The sequence below is a fragment of the Varroa jacobsoni genome, unplaced genomic scaffold (assembly GCF_002532875.2).
Source record: "Varroa jacobsoni isolate VJ856 unplaced genomic scaffold, vjacob_1.0 scaffold_993, whole genome shotgun sequence".
Lineage (NCBI taxonomy): Eukaryota > Metazoa > Arthropoda > Arachnida > Mesostigmata > Varroidae > Varroa > Varroa jacobsoni.
This window is the reverse complement of record NW_019213895.1, coordinates 54,590-73,573: the sequence shown is the minus strand read 5'-3', so window position 1 is coordinate 73,573 and position 18,984 is coordinate 54,590. Positions and strand designations below refer to the sequence as shown.

The 18,984-nt window shown below is 38.3% G+C and overlaps 2 protein-coding genes across 12 annotated transcripts in view; one reads left to right on the top strand and one right to left on the bottom strand.

Moving 5' to 3' along the window:
- Positions 1 to 9,738, top strand: part of Atg13 (Autophagy-related 13) — a 23,210-nt gene extending 13,472 nt beyond the window's left edge. For 2 of the 7 annotated variants that reach the window (XM_022842443.2, XM_022842450.2), the window contains 2 exons: positions 9,219 to 9,349; positions 9,573 to 9,738. In XM_022842443.2, the coding sequence (XP_022698178.1) occupies positions 9,219 to 9,349; positions 9,573 to 9,723 (282 nt within the window). In that variant the 3' untranslated portion in view covers positions 9,724 to 9,738. Of the gene's footprint in view, positions 1 to 1,066; positions 1,310 to 7,790; positions 8,202 to 9,218; positions 9,350 to 9,572 lie in introns of those variants that run through there. The other 5 variants (XM_022842447.2, XM_022842448.2, XM_022842446.2 and 2 more) reach the window with 4 other exon arrangements.
- A 962-nt stretch (positions 9,739 to 10,700) lies between these two features.
- On the bottom strand, positions 10,701 to 17,402 carry Cdk1 (Cyclin-dependent kinase 1). 5 transcript variants are annotated; one of them, XM_022842453.2, is made up of 5 exons: positions 16,996 to 17,402; positions 13,750 to 13,791; positions 13,444 to 13,600; positions 12,130 to 12,881; positions 10,701 to 11,488 (listed from the first exon to the last, which is right to left on the bottom strand). In XM_022842453.2, the coding sequence occupies exons 1-4, from the start codon at positions 16,997 to 16,999 to the stop codon at positions 12,167 to 12,169; spliced, it is 918 nt and encodes a 305-aa protein (XP_022698188.1). In that variant the 5' UTR covers positions 17,000 to 17,402; the 3' UTR covers positions 10,701 to 11,488; positions 12,130 to 12,166. The 5 variants fall into 5 exon arrangements, with proteins under 5 accessions (XP_022698188.1, XP_086826683.1, XP_086826682.1 ...); XM_086970557.1 differs by having other exon boundaries at positions 17,130 to 17,402; XM_086970556.1 differs by having other exon boundaries at positions 17,139 to 17,402.
- Between the last annotated feature and the right edge of the window lie 1,582 nt (positions 17,403 to 18,984).

Below are 18,984 nucleotides of genomic sequence, written 5' to 3'. Positions count from 1 at the left end.
AAAGTTCGAAAGGAAATCAGATATAAGTAAAAATAGTGAATACTAACGCCGGCATATAGTAAAAGATGACCGAACAGAGATCGTGGTGATGATAAAACATGTGCATGTAACATTTAACCGGGAGAAAGAGAAGGAAAACTATTAACCCTTTATCTGATGTGAAAATTGAACCCAATTGAAAAAAAGCTAGCCATCCCGTGGAACAGCGCGGCAATAATGGGTGAAAAAGAAAACCCGATACAGCAGTAAACGCTGAACGATTTGTAAGCAAATGTTGCCTTCCTGGTGAAGGCCGGTTTTGTCAATCGAGCCGCGGCGGCAGAAGAACAGTGACAGATCTGCAAGCTGGGAAAGAGTGCGCACACAGAGTTAGTGAATGAGTCTATTGCTGTGAGTAGTGGCTACGGGAGGGGGTATGGGGCGTTTTTGAGCGAACGCATCAAGGGAATCTGTGTAAAGTATTCCTTTGTACAACGGTGAGGCGAACTTCATGCGAAGGGCAACCGTTTGTCGTGACTGTTGGAACCAGGACGGATATAAATTGGTTAGGGAATACGAGAAAATAGAAAGATGAGAGTTATATACGTTGTTGCGGTAACACCAGCAGATGACAAGGAATAGTCACAGTGGACTCGAAAAACATTACCGAGAGACCGCAGATGAATATATATATATATATATATATATGGATATTTTGTCACACTAAAAAAGAACTTGAGATGGAGTAAGAATGAAAAGAAATAAGTTTTTCAACGTAAGAAAAATGAACGTTTTCTTTTATTTACAATGAAAAATAGGGGAAACGAATGAGAATAAAAATGCGCGAAGGGAGAAAATGCGAGGAAGATGTAGAACATATAGCATCCACGGTGGGCAACCAAAATCTGTGCTCAGTAAAATAACAAACAATAAAAAATGTCATAAAATTCAAGTGAACAAACCAGCTGCGTCTTTTGTTAAGCTTCATAACGATTAGCTAGTCGTCATCGGCGACATCTTGACTGTAAGTATCGCCGACTTAACTTAAATATTGATTTTCTCATTCGTAATGATTTTTTGTTTTCAGGATAAATGGATTCCAATCGTTTTGGAATTTTTCTGACGTCCCGTTTATGTTTGTAGTTAATTGCATTTTATTCGGGAAGTTGGAAGGTGCGTCAGTAAGGCGAAGGGAATTCCTATGCAGAAGTTCTAAGAGTAATAAAAGACTACAGTCCTAATTTTGTGGGATTGCAAGGAGCTCTACAAATATATAGTGCGCTATATGTATACATATACTAATAAAGAACAAATTCTCAACAGGACAAAACCACGTAATTTTATATAGTACTCACAAACATATTGACGCAGAACATTTGTTTAGAAAAGGTTGAAGCAAGATTCTAGAACTTCCAGAACGATCACAGCGCCAAAAGAATTCTTCAGACTTAGCCTTCGACGGTTTCGTGTCAAGGTTGAGTTGGCAATTTTTTAATAGGTTGCCGATCTCTAAGTAGCAATGCTTTTTTTTTTCTTATTTGTTAAAGACTAGAGCGATATACGACAGCAAACGTAGAAGGACATTCGGGAACTATGGTGTTCTTTAAGAATGGTCACTTTTTTTGGTGCACTGGTGCCGACCTCCGGAAATAGGCTAATTTTCACGGCCCAGAACTTTGTCCGATACATAGTTGTCCAGAGATTCTCCACTGCAAACTGACTGGTGAACCTTGTTTCAGCTCTTTACATCTAGCAAGCTCAATAAAGTTAGATAATGCCTCCCAGTAACCTGATAATAACTGGAACTGCGCTAACATTGCTTCGACGTGCTTTTCCACGTCTAATACTGCCAGCGGTAAACATCCTCATCTTCGCAGCAGGCCACGAGCAACAGTGGGTAATAATACTCTTGCGCAATTACAGCTTTTAGATCGAACACCCGATGTAATTTTGCTTCCTATCAACATATTGATGGGGATTCCAGCAAACAGGACAATGTCTTTTGACGAACCTGTCTTACAGGCAAAAACTATGGTACGGAGCTCTCCAGCTGCTACAGTTGGTGAACTGCTGTTTACAATTTTACCAGTTCTACCAGTTCAGGTAAAATATTTCACGTGCAAGCCATTATCTCCGGAAGGCCTGGATCACCTGGTGATAAAGTTGTACCACCTGCCTCTATTGGACTTCTGTGTGGAAACTTCTATAGAGCTGTATACCAATGTACTCTTCATCGAGCCGTTAAGAGTAGGTTAGGCCGTAGCAGGTACTTTGAAGGAGGACACGTTGAAAGAATAGGTGCAAATAGAGAAAATAAAATTAAATTAAACGTCGTAATAGGCGTCGTAATGAAAAATTGTAATAGGCGAAATTAATTCGGTAAATATTGTGACAAATTGTTAGTGGACACTTCACTTCTCGCATGGACGCCGTTTATACTTGTCGAAATCTACGTTTTTTTTGTTTAAGAAGTTGCTGTACATTTAGGAAAATGCTGCTAACAGCACACCTGCACGTTTTCAACGGTCTATACAACAAAATATGAAAACACGTATTAGGCGAAATGTATATTTTTGTCAATACCAACACAAACAACGCGGATTCTCAGCATTTTTGTAAATGACACATGTGCATGAACTGTTTCAAAGGTTTCAGATGCTAATAAAATGCTACTGGCTCTCCCCTTGTAGGGCTAAAGGCCCTACTTATCCCTGTACATTTATAATGCCTCGTAGTATAAATAAGGCTACTTAGCATAGCGCTAGAGAAGCACTATTCGTCAAGTGAATCTTGCAATAGAGATACTACCCCAGTAAACTGACTTTTGGCTCGAGCAGTTACTTGGGCTACTTGCAGATCGGAGGGCCGGATTAACAAGAATTTTACCCCCTTAAATCTTATCGGGCTCTTCGACATGGTTGCGTTACGAGATGTGTACCTTGTACGTGAACATCGCCATTGCAATAGACCGGGCAGTTGTGCCTCACATCGACGCCGTCGGCGGACAAACACACATGCATTTGTCGTCGCTCAAATTAACAATGGCTCTCGCGACGACATTCCCAATAACTTTGATCGTGACACACACTCCGAATAAAATAGTCAAACTTATGTGCGTGAAAACTGTTGTATTCATACTGGCGCTACAAAGTTCGCTGAGTACCAACACGTTGACACGATCTCTTTTATGAGATCGTGTCAACGTGAATAGGTGTGATATTTTATGATTGCCGGCGCAACGTTCACGAGAATCTTTACGTTAAATGGTCATGCGCACATTGTTCCAAGGTGTACAATGCTTTTGGCAGACATTTAAACGCAGCCCGTTTTCGCACTCGCAATTTCCTCAAGCCTTTGGTTGTCTTCCTTCACCCTGGACACCATACTTGTATATATATAATAACTCTGTATACAAGGTCAGGTCTTCCGGAGTTTATGAGCTCAAGATCTAGTAGATTCAGTTAGAACAACGTGTAACCCGAAGAGATATGAGAATTTAGTGCATTTCAAAGAAACTGCTGTAACAACTCTCTAAAACCTGAATCGTTTTTAGTGTTAGTCCGCCAGTCGGCTGTAATTGGAGTTTACGTGCTCCAAGTGTACCGCAGCACACTCTTCAACTGATACTTTCAAATCTAATCCATTGCTTCTCGATAAATATTTATCTAAAGTGTCTTCCAATAGCAAGCCGTTGCCTTCGTCAACTTTTGTATGTGGTTTTACATCGGCATACATTACCACAACTATAGATAGAGATAATATCAACTTAATTTACGAAGTATACATTAGAGGTCTCAAAATAGTACTTTTAAGACAATCCGAAGTGGCACTGATGTGTTTGAAGACTCCCCATTAACTAAAATACGGAAAGTACGGTTGCTGTGAAAATACATTATACGAATCGTTCGCCGAAGTACAGAAGCATTTTAAGAGGTTTTCAACAGGTTGCTTATTTCATCGGAGTCCCAATCAACACACGGAAATCCTGTCTATTTCTGAGAGTCTGCAGTTTTTTAGATCAATCTCAGCTAAATACTGAGTAGAGTATAATGTTCAGGGCATGGAAACAGTAATTTTTCAAACATGATGGACCTAAGTTCGATTGAAACCATCTGCAGATCTGTGCCTGTGAGGGTTTTAACAGAGTCTTGTTAATTCATACTATGTCGAAGTTATTACCATAGGGATTCTACCTTAGCTTTTCCGTCACTTACTTTTCGTACTTTCCGTCTTATCTTGAAACCGCACAAACTTAAAATAGATCACAAAGCCTTGGGACACAAGTTTAAACGAGACGCCACGCGCGTGTCCTGCAAAGATCTTGCGCGGGCCCACCTTTATTCTTCATAGAGATAGTGCCATCGGGTATGGAACAGCAGGTTAAACAAGAGCTTTCAAAATGGCCGTAAAAGAAGTTTAGAAAATAGTGGTTGGCATACGGCGGTAAATTTGAAGCAGGCAATAATATCACCTATTTAATAATTTTACTGAAAAAGGACATGCTACGGGGAAAAGGATAAAGACAAGTAAAAAAATCACCAGGCTTTCGAAAAGGACTGCAAGGGACGAGACTAGAAGTCTGCGTTGGAATGAAGTTATATTTATATTTGATAGTAAAGCTGAGCTTGCAAACATTTCTTTTATAGGAAAAACCCCACTTGTATGGAAATTTACCAGTACTGGAACTCAAAAATTTTATTTGCACAGTTGTTGTTTTATAAACAGCCTTACATGTTTTGGCTATTATCTTCATCGTCCTGCATTCAACATTTTAAAATTTGTTAGCCCAGTAGAAAATGACTCGGAAAGCTTTGATTATACGAAACCTATTTTAATTAATTTCAAAATTTCGCATATGGTCGTCTTTCTGTCCTTTTTTTTTTATACCAGTCGTTAGCCTTTTCCATGAGTAGCTGATTCATCATACCCAAACGAGGGCAAGACGCTTTTCATGTTGACATGTAGGAAACACCTCAGTGAGAGAGAGCCGGCTAGATGCCTTAGTTTCATAGAGTTGCCTTATCTCGTAACAGCTACTTATTTTAAATATTCCGCCAATCGTAAGACTTCAATACGTTTCCTAATGTGTGAAGATAGATGCTGCTGTAATTGCTTGCTTCGATACTCTGCCCGTAATTTATCTAAAAACTTTTTCGACAGCTATAACTTTAATGATTTATTTTTCGTTTTTTTTTATTTAATGACTCAATTATCGTTTGATTCCCCCTCGTGTATCGTCGGTTCGAATCTCATATTAACGATCGTACCAATTTCCAACGACTTTTTGGAGCTTTTTTTGTTGTTGTTGCTTTATGTTTGCTTAACAGTGAAATTAGTTCTTTCTTACTTGCGCTGGGAGACAATTCTATCGATACACGAGAAAAAAGTGAACGTGTTTAACATATTAAGATTAAAGAAGCAGTAGATATCTAAGTAAATGAAACAGTTTGCCTAGCCAAGTAGCTCTGTGGAAGTGGAACTGGAGAGCGAGGTATCGAAGTATGCTATTTTTCACCGCACTTCAGTCAAAAGTGACTGATATTACCGTGAAATAAGGGGGAGTAGGTACTAATGCTAGAGCAGATAAATATTCTTCTTGGCATAGAGGTATTTTTAGCACAGGTCTACTGTATTGCATATATATAGCAAATCGAATATAGTTCTGTGCGTTTCCAATTGAAAGTATTGATTTCTTGCTGAGAATTTAAACAGTGAGTTAGTCTCCGATAACGGTTTATAAAACTGTTTCGCCCCTAACTACTAGAAATTCGTGCCTTACATGGCACATATAGTTCCGTTCAATTGATGAACTATAGCATTGCTTTTGTTTATTCTCTGACCTTTATTATTTATACAGGCCTGTTAATTATGTACGCCACTAGTAACATAATTTTTGCTTTTCAATTATCATATAAAAAATTCAAGATTTTCAAAAAAAGCCTTTGAAATGCATTTTTCGCTGCACCAATGTGTGTGCTGACATACACATCAGAGGGGTTTGTTTACCGTTAGGGCAGAGAAATACGGCGAAGCTGAGTAGCCTAGTTAAACGGCAATACAAACGGAAAGCGCTTAATTGAAAGCCGTCATAGACCAGCTGCAAAAAATTGCTTTCCACACGTGGACTTAAAGGAGTTTATATTTCTTCAAAGGTGAAAATTATTAACATGAAAAGCACTAATATCTGCGTTTTCATGTGTGTGAGCGCGTGTGCATGTGTGTGTGTGTGTGCCTAGTAGGACCGTCATTTAGACAGACGGTGTCACTCTGAATAACGAAATGAATGAGTTTGCCCGCCCGGAAATGCTCGTGTAAAATTGCCCAGTTGTCTAGAGGTATTTTCTGAACAACAGAGTCGTGCCCAGAAATAACTTAATATTAAAACTGTAGAATTTAAAATTTGTTATTGTAGCATAAGATACCATCAAGAATGAAGAAATATTGTACACTTTAGTATTACTGTGCTTAGCAATAGAAGCTTGTGCATTAAAACGATACTATTAAAACAGTATGTAAGTCTTGAACGCTATCAAACATTTTCTAGTGATTTTCTTCGTGGACAAGTAATAGCTTTGCCACTTTGACGAAACGTAAATTCGTTTCTATCCGATCGCCAATTTATTCAACATCGCAATGTTAAAAAGCTGTTCTGTATTATTAGCTAGGAACTTTTTCGCGAACCCTGTGTATTTGGTTGTGCAATTCAAAATTTCTTAAGGTTCTGGTATAAATAATATCATCATGACAACGATAACGTTTCAATTATGTTATTATACTAATTCAAATGGTCACTATCTGTTAATTCATTGAATTGGAAATCACTGACTCAGAAATGCTTCTGCAATGCCCTGAAAAACTTTCCTTGAGAATCATTCGGACGAAGCAGGGGTAAAAAGTAATAAATTATTATATCATATCTATAAAGAGAATGACTTCAATCAATCGACAAATATTAACCCATTAGAAAACTAAATAGAGAAGGTTGCATGACAACGCGGCTGACCCCGCGCAGTGTTAGGCTTCAGTAATGTCTAAAAAACTCGAGAACCCAAATGTCGGCTAAAAAAAAGGCTTTTTTTTTTTCAAATATTTAAGGAATCTTGTTTAATCTCAATATTGGTTACGCCAAAAATCAACAAAGAAGATCTCACATTCTTAAGCTATTCTATTTATATTCTATTGTATATGATTTTAGAGCAGACTTGTGAATCAGGTATGACACTACTACATCAATCAATTTCGAAACTATCTGTAGAATCCTCCTGTAGGCTATTTTTCTCGTTTGCAATTATCCAATCAAGTATAGTTTTATAAATTCACTACAAAATTCCTAACTGCTAACGCTCTTCAAAGTTTTTTTTTTTTTTTAAAATATAACATGAAGACGATAGCAGTCGTTGTAGTCGCTACCCAACATAGCTGGACACGGCTTTTAGGATTCCAACTGCTCGATGACTTACTGATGCGAAACTTACAATTAGGTCGATCTTCAAGGTGAACATCTGTTGTAAAGGCGTTCGCCGACTTACAATCGGTTGGTTTGATGCCTCGGGTCGTCAGTGTTTTTCGGTCAATTCATGTTTACGGTATTAGCTTCCTTGTGGAGCAGTCTGCGCCACCTTTCTGCTGTGGTTAATCTATAGACTGCAGCCAGCTGTCAAAAGACTTTAGGATAGATGGCTGGCCATAAAGTAAAATAGCGATCACCCGTGTACAACGGCATAATTTTATACGCAAACTTCTGTTATACATTATTTGAATTATAATTTGACTAAATACTAATCAGGTAAACTTTGGTTTCTTTCTCTCAGACCCTAGACGTCCGCTGTTTTTACTCTCTCGACATGCAGCTCACTGAGGAGTTTACTGTGTTTGCTACCGCACCAGCCCCATAGCGGTTGTTCTTCGAAACAGGGTCAGCCCTCACGATGTTATCAATTCAAATTAACAATTGAAAAGCCTAATATATACGCAGATTATGTTGAGTGAGCATGTTTACGTTAGAGGTAGCCATCTCATATGAAATTATATCAGTCAGCCTCTGCAAATGTTACGAGTGCACGTTCGCGTTATGGACTTAGCAGACAAAGATTCTATAATCGGGTTGGTGAAAGACTTACCCAGAAAGGGATAATCGTCTGCATGGTACTATCAACAGGGCGGGACTGATTGTGGAAAAGAAACTCGATTGGTGGTCCTCCACAGAAAAGCTTAATCGCTGTGCTGATAATACCTGAATATTAATATTTATACGTATTAATAAAATATTCTGATCAGTTAAACACTGTTATTTGGCTTATTAATTTTACGTCTGCTTTACATGATCTTTGGGGTTCTATAGTAGCAATATTAGTATTGCAAAGCTGTAGGTGTATATGTAGAAATTTGTCTGAAAATTAGGTTTTCTCGATTCTTTCTATATCCATAAGTGAGATTCAAAAAAGCCAAAATCAGTTGCTTTTTTTCATAGAGAAACGCAATTTTAACAACAATAAAAAGTTCGTAGCAATGAACACACTTGAATGAATCGATATTTTATATCTAAGGCATCGCCTATTCATAACTGAACATTAGCTTAAGTCCGAATGCAATAAAACCGCACTTAACTGTAGGCTAAATCTACATTTTTAATCAAGTTCTATCCAACTTCGAAAATGAATTTTCGAAACTAGGCACTTACGTTTCTAATTGGCTTATCTTGATTCTGTCGAGAATGTCAATCAGCCCTGATAATCTTTCAAATTTTAACTGTTAACGAAATGCCTTGTGAGTTCAAATCGGAGTTCAAGATTGAATCGGCTTCGAAGTTATAATCCGGAAACATCTTCACCATGTTATTTACATACAGGCCTCATTGTCTCTCGCTACAGACACAAGTAAACTTTATTGTCCAAGTGTTGCTTATAGAAAACACACTCTTCTTAGTTCTTCTTAAACATAAGACACGAGTCATTAACGGCATTACTATGGTAGCAGGAACAATAGCCTATCGTGGTGTTAAATTCGGTTTTGAAGGATTTAGCAGTGTACTCAAATCGAAAGGCACGAGTATGTACCTAACATTCACTTTCGTTGAACAATTTATACAGCAAGTTAAGTAACTTGAAACAAGCTACACCATTTTATCATTTCGTAGATGTAACATTCCAGACTGAAATTCTAAAGCCTGAAAAAGTAAAATAAAATACAGTGAGCCATATGATAAAGACTTAACTGTTAAACATTGCATTTGAATTAAGGTTTGCGCCTTCTGGACGACCCCACAAAGTGGTGTGTGTGCAAACACAATTGCCTATCAGTGTGGCGGTGGAACAGGTTATCTTGAGAATACTGGGCTGGACAGAGTGGCAACACCGTTGGACTTTGATAGGCAAGTCAATATAATCCATATAATTATGGAAGTATAATCCGAATCATTGCAGTTCGACAGCATTACCTCATGGTCCATAGTATTTAGTGAATTTTTAGAGGTTCGATTACTAGGAGAAGTCGTTTGATGTTAATGATAGTCACGAGTTCCAGAGCTCAACAAAAACTAAGCACACTATTTGCTTTAATCGAAATCTCTATTCTGTCCACTTCGACGTGTTCAGGTTTGGACTTGCAACGCACGGTGTAAAATTCATCACTGTCCAGCAGGGAAGACTATTCAAACGTGATGCCAGGTACACGAAGGAAGCAGACCAGATGCTTTTCGGAACTATGGAACTAGATGCTGGAACAATGGCGGACGTTCAACGGTAAGGAATTAGATGCCTTTCTTCAAATGCTCGATATAAATAGGGTAAGTCTTTGTTACGTGGATGTTTGATCGCTTATTCATCTAATTCGTTATTTGACCGGCTTGCGCACTTCAGTTTGACCATATCTTACGACAAATACGAACGCTATGCTTTAGGCCTAGCGTTCACGGTTTTATGATGCGAACTTCATCAAGCTGTAAGTTTTCGAACATTTTGTAACCAGTAAAACTGATTTGGATTGAAAAATGTCTAATCGTTTGCGTGTATCATTCACATTGCAATAAATTTGCAAGTACAATTTGGATCGTGCTCTACGAGCATAATGAGCTTTAAGCTTACTATAGTTAACTAACTAACTAACCTAGCCCGGAGGCCAGGTTAATGGGAAGTTTATAAAGAATAGTTTGTCTCGCTAATAGCAACAGAATCAAGTGAACAAAGTTAAAGGGAATATTAAAACTTCGAAGTAACATTAATTTAAGCCATAGTAACGGATTCCTGAAAGTTCTGAATGGCGTCAGGTCGAAAATACACTTGTCTTGGATTTTTCCCACTAAATCGTTCTAAATCGTTACAGGCATTCTGTTTATAAGAGCTTTAAACTCGAATCTATCTACTCAGAAGAAGGAATAAATTAACCAACGATTTATACACAACTTACCAAAAGTAGTAATCAAAAGTCATATTTAGAACTGGGATACAATAAAACTCTAGAAATTGAAGGTATTTCTGTTTGGGGGCCATTAATTATAGTGTTATATATTCGTGTTAACCGAAACAGGGCAGATTTTGCGCTTCTCATCCGTGCTCGATGAATTCTAATTTGAAAATGTTAGTACGGTTGCTTCTTTAGAGTCTAGTTGGCCAATCAGGCATCTAGCAAATCACTCTTTAGTTGTACTCGTCAAACGACTCACACGATTGTATTTGAAATTATCCTTCAGTCTATTATTATGTGATTCTAGAAAAAAGACGAAGTTATTAGCTGGCGCTTATATATTTATTAAGTTTATCAGTGTATATATACTTTTTATATAGTTGGCATCCAAGGCAGTAATATACAGTGTTTTAGATACTCGCCGTCGTTCATTCAAACCGTGGTCATGTCCCGCAATAGACGGCGTTTCAATATCATTATAGCGCGCGGCGGTGTCCGAGGCCTTTCACTACATGGACTCGAATTTTCCCTATTTTTATCAAATATACAACACGTATCCTGACCGAAGCGAGAAGAGCTATCTGTTTTCTCCTAAACCTAGTCACAGCATCATCGTAACTGCCCATCGTACCACTTAGTCTTGAAGCAACGTTTCTACTTCTAGACGGGCTGAAGGCAGGTGATAGCAACACACGCCACGTTACATCATGTAGGCAGCGTAATAAAACTTTTCTCTTAAAGGGGGAACAGGCAAGGATATTGTCATAAGTGTCTTTTGCTTGCATCATATTTTTTGTTCGATTATAAGCATGTTTGTAGTCTATTATATGTAGAATCCGTTAAGTTGGACTTCATCGCTACATTATTCCGGTTGCGCCAGCGAGATACTTTGCTTCCGTGCAGTACTGGGCGCTGGTCAAATTGAAGTAATACTGCCTATTATAATATATTTGCTTGGAGAGCATTTTACGGTACGCTGATTTTCCCGTAGAGTTCTGCCATCCATCATACAGTAGATGCTGTATCTTTTTAGAGACAATACAACACTATCTCTTTAAAAAGACTCAGCTACGGGTCTGAAGTGTCCACACGTAAGTCGATCTTATATCTAAATTTACACAACAACGAACAGACAGTATAATTAGCTTATCCATTACTTTTTTCTGTTGTCCTAAATGAAAACTCATGATTTACGACGTCAATCCAAAATCTAAGAACATCACGAAAACGTACGTTTCCCCAGCGATGACCAAGTCTGTTGCCTGAACTAAATTTCAAGTCAATGCATGCGTGTGTCCGGTTTTGAAGAAGTATATACGTAATAACAACTATGTTGTCAATTATACGAGCAGTGCAATAACTAGTGAGACAATAGCTAATTGTTTCTTTTATTACTAACCAATGTGAGTGACATGAATGATAATCCTAATTTGCTTAGGTCGTACCTTTATATTCGTCGATAACCCGCTAATTCACAACTCTGCCAGTCAGCGTATATTTGTATCTTGTTTTGGCTGTCGAATGCTCATTTTTCATCGAAAGTTCATTTCTGACCATAGCGTTTTACATTAGCTCTGATGCTGTCTCATTAAAACATTTTGTCTCTATTCTCAGATTCACTAATATTTATGAAACTTGTAAGATATCTGGTTTGTTGGGGTTACTGTCGTTGGTTTTGTTCATAGAAGCGAGCATCGCATTATGTACCATGGAGCAATATCGTTGATGTTAATTGGAAACGATACGAACCCAAGTTGATGGCGCGCACTCCCGGCGCTGGTCTCCGTTAGACATACGGCACTTTAACCGGGCTTTCGGGATCGAAGTTTTCAAAATACGCGTGCTCGAGTGCTGCTCGCGCAGTTATCCGCTTGACCGGATTATAGACAAGGCATTTCTGCAACAAATCAAGAGCATGGCCCCTCACGGCGTCGCAGTTTGCAGATAGAATGTTCGTCCGCCAGTTGGGAAAATGCGGCTTGTAGTCGGGCATTGATGAGACACCGGGCCACTCTTCCTCGCGGGGGGTGCCCAATGTGCGAAAGATTCGAAAAAGTTGATCAATTTCAGAATCACCATGGAACAAAGGCTTTTTCGTGTATAGTTCGGCAAAAATACAGCCAAGGGACCAAATATCAACGGGCGTGCAGTATCGGGGTGAACCAAGAAGAACCTCTGGTGCGCGATACCATAGCGTAACAACCTCATGGGTGTAAACGCGAACCGGTACACTGAAAGAACGCGCCAGACCAAAGTCCGCTATCTTAAGGTCGCCGTTATTGCCAACGAGAATGTTTTGAGGCTTGAGATCGCGATGGATAATGCGTCGTTGATGGCAAAAGAAGATAGCGTCCAGCAGTTGGTACATGAACTGCCTAATAACGGGTTCCGGCAGGAATTCCTTTTTCGGTACACAGGTGTCGAGGTAGCGCTTGAGGTCCATTTTAAGAAATTCGAAGACCAGGTACAGCTTGCCTTCCGGTAATACTGTTTCCATTAGACTGGAAGATCATATATAATCGGACAGTTTCTGTTAGGTTCACCAATTGAACAACCAAAATCCTTGGATGAAGTACATGGAGTGACTACTTCGTCGACAAACTAACCTTGCCTGTTATAGAGGGTGAAAACACTGCATAAGGTTTGTATAAGGTTTTCACCCTCTATAACAGCTAAAAAAACATGGTATAAGAATCCCATCGAAATTTTTATTAGTCAGTATTATGACAGTTATTATTTGTTGTCTAAAAGTTAACCGAATAGGCTAACAGAATGTCAACAAATCAAGAAATGATTCATTCTGCTTCTTACGGCTTCGTCTAATATATAAAACAAACTTCTTTCAAGAATCTATGAAAACACACGAAAGGAAGCTTTTAGCGCGCGTCGAGCGGTTAGTGCAAAAACACTGTCAGCGAAAGGCCGAAGTTTTCAACCTTCTATTCTGACTCAGTCACATAATTTACTTTGCCGATCACAAAAATGGTTACCCATTCAGTTCATACAATAAATGCGGTGTAATATCAGACCTATGTAGTTGTAGCAGTATAGAATATCGCCTACCTGACGATGTTCTTGTGGCGCAACTCTTTCAGTGTCGAGACTTCACGGATGGCTGTCGATGGAACTCCTTCATCCTCGTTTTCCAGGCGGATCTTCTTCATTGCAACGATTTCGTTTGACCGCTTATCTCTTCCCTTGTAAACGACACCGTAGGTTCCTGCGTATATAACCGAGATGTCCACGCAAAGCGTAATATTAATATTAATGCCATTTTTATTATTATAATCAAACAACCGTTCGAGTGTGATTTCGGGATAATAATTGCACTTTATTTAACTAACAAGATTTTCCGCAATATTAACTTACCCTCCCCGATCTTTTCTATCTTTGTATAATTCTCCATCGTCGCTGAAACAAAGACCAAACGCATGCAGTTAGAGAAGCAATATATACTAAAGCCGTATTAACATAGCTATCAAACATTCATTACATCTTACTGTCTTCGTAAAATAGTAACCATTAATATGGATATTATTGTGCTACCTTCAATCATTGGGGCATCCGAACTAAAACACACAAAGAAATGGCACAGTTAATGTAAGTGCCCAGTTAAATGCTATTACGTTCTTATTATTAAATTATGACTTAATCCGAAGTGACCTTAAGGTCAGCAGTTAAACTGCTAATCTGTTATTCTGAAGAACTAGCGAGAGCGGTCACTAGGCTGATTGACATTGTTCAGTGAAGGAGAAGAGAACACCACAAAGCAAAATTATACCAAAGACTACTTAGAAAAAACACTTGCGAGAAAGAAGAAAGAAGCGACTTGTATCAAATATAAATTAAACAAAAAAAAAATTAGGTGTTATTCGTTTATGATCCTCCAGTTGTGTATTCAGGAAGCCGTTTGTTGTTACAGCTTATTATATTACAAAAGCAACAAAAATTAATGGGGACTATGAATACCTGTCCTCATTAAAACACTATTTCCTAATGTATATCCTATTTTGCCGTTAATTACCACTATGTAGAATATTGTCACATGCTCTAAGTCCATTACAAGTGTCGTTTTAAGTTCACTTTATGTACAAAAATTATCCTAAAGGTGAACTTTTAAGGATACAATACCTAGATTACGTACGAGCTGTTTAGCTGTTTGCTTAGCATTATTAAATAACATCTCCAACGGACGGCTGTAATATTTCGATATGTGATAAACATCTAGTGGGTGGCGGGCGCGCATCTTCATGATGCAGCTTGAAAAAGACGAGTTTAACAGTTGGAACTTTTCAGTTTTGCCACATAGAGCGTAAGTTATTTATTTGTTCATCCACCAGCTGCTGCTCTATTGCGCTTAGTTAAACGGTTGCCGTTATATAGCGTAAGCATCGATAGATACCAATCAAGCTCGGTGTGTAGTAAAGCGAGTCCTTTTATAATTTATACACGCCATGTCATATCAACGTTGAAGCTTTCATAGGTTCGTTATGCGTTCAAAGGAGAGCCGTTGGAAACCCTACGCACCGGTTGACTTCGGCCTCTCTGTTTGAAATTACGACAAACGCCTTAGCAGGCAAAACATTATCACGCTTGTACGGCTTGCTCGTCTGACTTACCCATTCTGTGTGGCCAAATGGCCAACGGCCCAGTGACACAAGAACAATTAAACGTTGGAAAAAAACTCCGTTTTCACAAATCCTTCGTCAAATTTCGCGACCAGACGTTTTTTGCTGCTATCTTATTGCGTTCAGTCTTTGACTGAGTCGCCGCGTCTGATTGAAGCAGCAGACAAAGACCCGCCAAAATTCAAAAAACACGCTCACACCAGATATCGATAGAGAAGGCGTAATACACTCTACACAGATATTTCTATTCTGCATTAAATCTGTACTACTGATACTAATAAAATATAACGAACTTGTTCATCTAACGAGTGCAGGATAGTCTAAAAATAGGATTTCTGCCTGCATCGACGAACATTCTTTTAGCCGACAGTAATTTTGACAGCGAAAGTGGGCCTAGTGAAAGTGATGGCAAGTCAATTAATTGTTGTACTATATATATATATATATATACTTAGTTACGCCGTTATATATATATATATATATATATATATATATATATATATATATATATAACGGCGTAATTAAGTTTAACAATCATCACATGTTGATTGAAGAATGTAGGAAAAAATAATAGACGTAATACGCGCTAAATAACGAAACATTAAGTTAAAATAAACATATTAGTACGTACGTCATATGGATAATGCGCAGATTCGCATGGATAATGCATATGTATCGACGCAGTCTTCTTACTTTACAGATTTGCCGATAATGTTTAATATTTTTTTTATTGAAAGTAAATAATGAACGGCATTTTTGACAAGCTGCGAAATTCGATACAGAGTTCACACAGGCAGCACTAAGCTCTACTGCCCTACCTGAGAACACGTTCCGTCGTTTATAATGAAAACAAGCCAGTTGCTCAATAATCGATCAACTTAGTACATCAGATCTCCAATAGCTCTTTCAATAAACTAACTGCCAACTAATACCTATTTCAATTGACTAGCCTCCAAATATGGCTTTCGCTTTTTGACAGCGTTTATCTACGCTATACATTCGGTATTCATAAGCGGTGCTTGTCACGACAAATTAGTTTTTTCAGATGACGCTTAAAGTATCAAATTCAAACTGAAATACAACAGTGATGGTTCCTTCATACTTTTAGTCGGGCGAGGGACTTTACGTCTGCCATTAAATATATTAGGTGCTAAAAGATCACACGGTGCAGGACAGTGCAAATGTTTAGTGGTTCTGTTTTAGCCAATGTACAAGTGATCTTCTTGATTATTTTATTTCTTACACGCACTTTCGACATGAAAAGTTCATTAGAATCAAATGTTACCTTGGCCAAATGTTTAAACCATGCATGTGGATATATTGAGGAAGATAGCCTTACAAATCGACAGCCTGCATCACACTTCGTCAGTCAAAAAATCCTCCTGCCGAATGCTTCCTTTGATCTGTAATAGTTGGTTCAGTAAGTGGGTTCCACGTAGTTCGAACGCTACCTTGCATGTATATTTCGCTGATTCTGCATTTCGAATTCAAGTTATCCTTTGACATAATCGTACGACCGACGAAAATTGAAAATTGAAACCATTTTTCTGCTACACAACGTACCTCGATGCTATCATGATATGTTTATCGTGCGTATTTGCTACATTGCATATATCTACTGGCAAATATCGCCTGCCACTACCTGACTGAAGTACTAAATTGCTTGTATAAGTTAAAACACGAAACGTCTCGAACTTTCATACCACACAGTCATTTATAGGCTAAAGATATGGAACGAGCAAAAGTATTTTGAACAATGCTAATACGCCCCTTCACTGCTAGGTTGATCACTTGACGAATCAAATGAAAGCTTCATTAGCAAGATCAGCAGGCGCTTTTGCTGAGGATGGCGAAAAGGCTAACTCACACATATAGAGTGACTTTTTCTGTTAACGTTAAACCGGATTTAACGTTAACAGCAGCAGTAAAGGTAAATATCTACAATTATTCTACGTATGTATTACATTGCGCACTAAAACGTACTTACGCATTAATTGCGTAAACGGTGATAGACAACCCTATAGCAATCTGAGTCTGAAAACGTGAAAATGAGAGGTAGGTCGCGTATAATGATATCCTTTTTCTCGTGATTAGGTGAGGTTCATGCATTTGGCTCCTTACACTGCTTACGTCAGTATGTCGAAGCAGAATGAAACATTGTTTGGGAGGAAACCTCCGCGTTTTTGAATGGCTTTACTTGTTCTCACACACGCGATCCAGGCACAAAATCCAACTCACCAACGATAGGAATGAGTCTATGTTATTTAGAAGATATAACTAACACGAGGTGACGGTTTTTGTTACACTAAGCGCGTACGACGGAAGAAACGCTCGCTCACATATAGCTTACTAATCAAACGTTGACTGGCAGTCGCATGGGGGGCTTATGTGCTGAACACGCATGTCAACCGTATCTCGGTGCATGCACTCAGAATTCGTCGCTAAACGCCGTTCGAATTTAGTGCACGTTGAAGGCAAGTCGATACCCGAGCTCAATACTGATACTGATAAACAGGTGTCGCCTGTATTTTGGCACAGTACGCCATTTGTTCAAGCGATATGTTATTCATTGGACGACCGTGACACAGATGAGAAATAAATGGTGGACAAAATTTTAGGTGCTTGAATTTGAATACCTAACTGTGACACGGAAACATATTTTTGCGTGCATGTGGTCTAAAATAATGCCAAGTTCACTCTCTCATAAGCTATTCCTCTCCCAGCTGAAACTTTTAATGTGGTCCTTCTATATGGGGGGACAGCAGTCTGATGCCAACTGGAAGTTCGCTTCGACAGATAGGGAAATATAACAGACCAGCGAGATTTCGCTACGTCGATTACGATTTTTCTAGGGTCCTTACAATAAATTACAATATGCTTATCATAAGGTCTACAACTCTCAGTACCGATCAGCTCATACAGGTGTATTAAGGCCTATTTGAAAAATAGGAGTGTGTGTGTAAACCTAAAAGATAATCGTATTTTCATGCGCGTCTCATATCTTTCAAGGATATAGTTTATTTTCACTGTTGTCTAGAACATTTGTTCGTGATCTGACAAGAGACGTTCCAGGTGGAGTTACAAGTTATATGCTATTGACTGCAGATATATATTTCCGTTGGTAAGTAGTCAGATCTGATAATTTAGCTTTGCTATTGCCAATTAACATAGTCGGAATGATATTTCTATCTTTACGACGTTTAGGTGTGTAGATATAAAGAAAATGTTTTTTTTTTTCAGATTTACAGGTTTTCAGATTCAGGTTTTCAGGATTCAGATTTCAGGTTTACAGATTCCGTAATTTTTTAGCATTATTATATCTCGTCGTTTCGATTTTAATGTTTTTATTAGCGATAAAAGGAGTAAAATATTATGCTGAATTGATCTTGAAAGCCATACACAAACTGTAAATAATCGTGTGTATATATAATATTAATTTATTTTTAAAAAAAGACGAAAGAAGCCCCAATTTTGTTTAATATAAGTTTAAGGGTCGGTTTGAGAGAACGAACCATTATGACATACAATTTCTGGACAATTTGTACGAGGACAGACTGGCATTTGGTCAGAGGGACTGGTAAAAAAAAGTTATACGAAAATTATAACTGAATTCTACTGTAACTAACTTCACAGATATTCGAATGAGTTGCACTCAGTTAATTAACAAGGACTTCGCTGACTGTTTATTTTTGGTACCTTTTTTTTTTTTATTAAAAACTACGTTCATGCTAAGCTTTAATCACATGGGCTCATGCTGAAAAGCAGATAAATTAACAAAGCAAGTACGATACGAATCGTTATATCGATTCAACGTAAATACGTATATCATAGAAATTATTTCTTACAAAATATTAGGATCCTAATAGATAGCACCACTTTTCAAGCACAGCTTCACATTTCTTACCTCAGCCCGTCGCTAGCACAATAGATTAATGTCGGTCCAGATTTTTGCTACCTATCGGCTGACCATACGTAA

What these genes read in the sequence shown, in the direction of transcription:
- Cdk1 (XM_022842453.2), bottom strand. An exon ending in GATAGAAAAGATCGGGGAGG is followed by an intron (nt 13,601 to 13,749) that starts GTAAGTTAATAT and finishes TTATATACGCAG; the next exon opens with GAACCTACGGTGTCGTTTAC. An exon ending in CGCCACAAGAACATCGTCAG is followed by an intron (nt 12,882 to 13,443) that starts GTAGGCGATATT and finishes ATGATCTTCCAG; the next exon opens with TCTAATGGAAACAGTATTAC.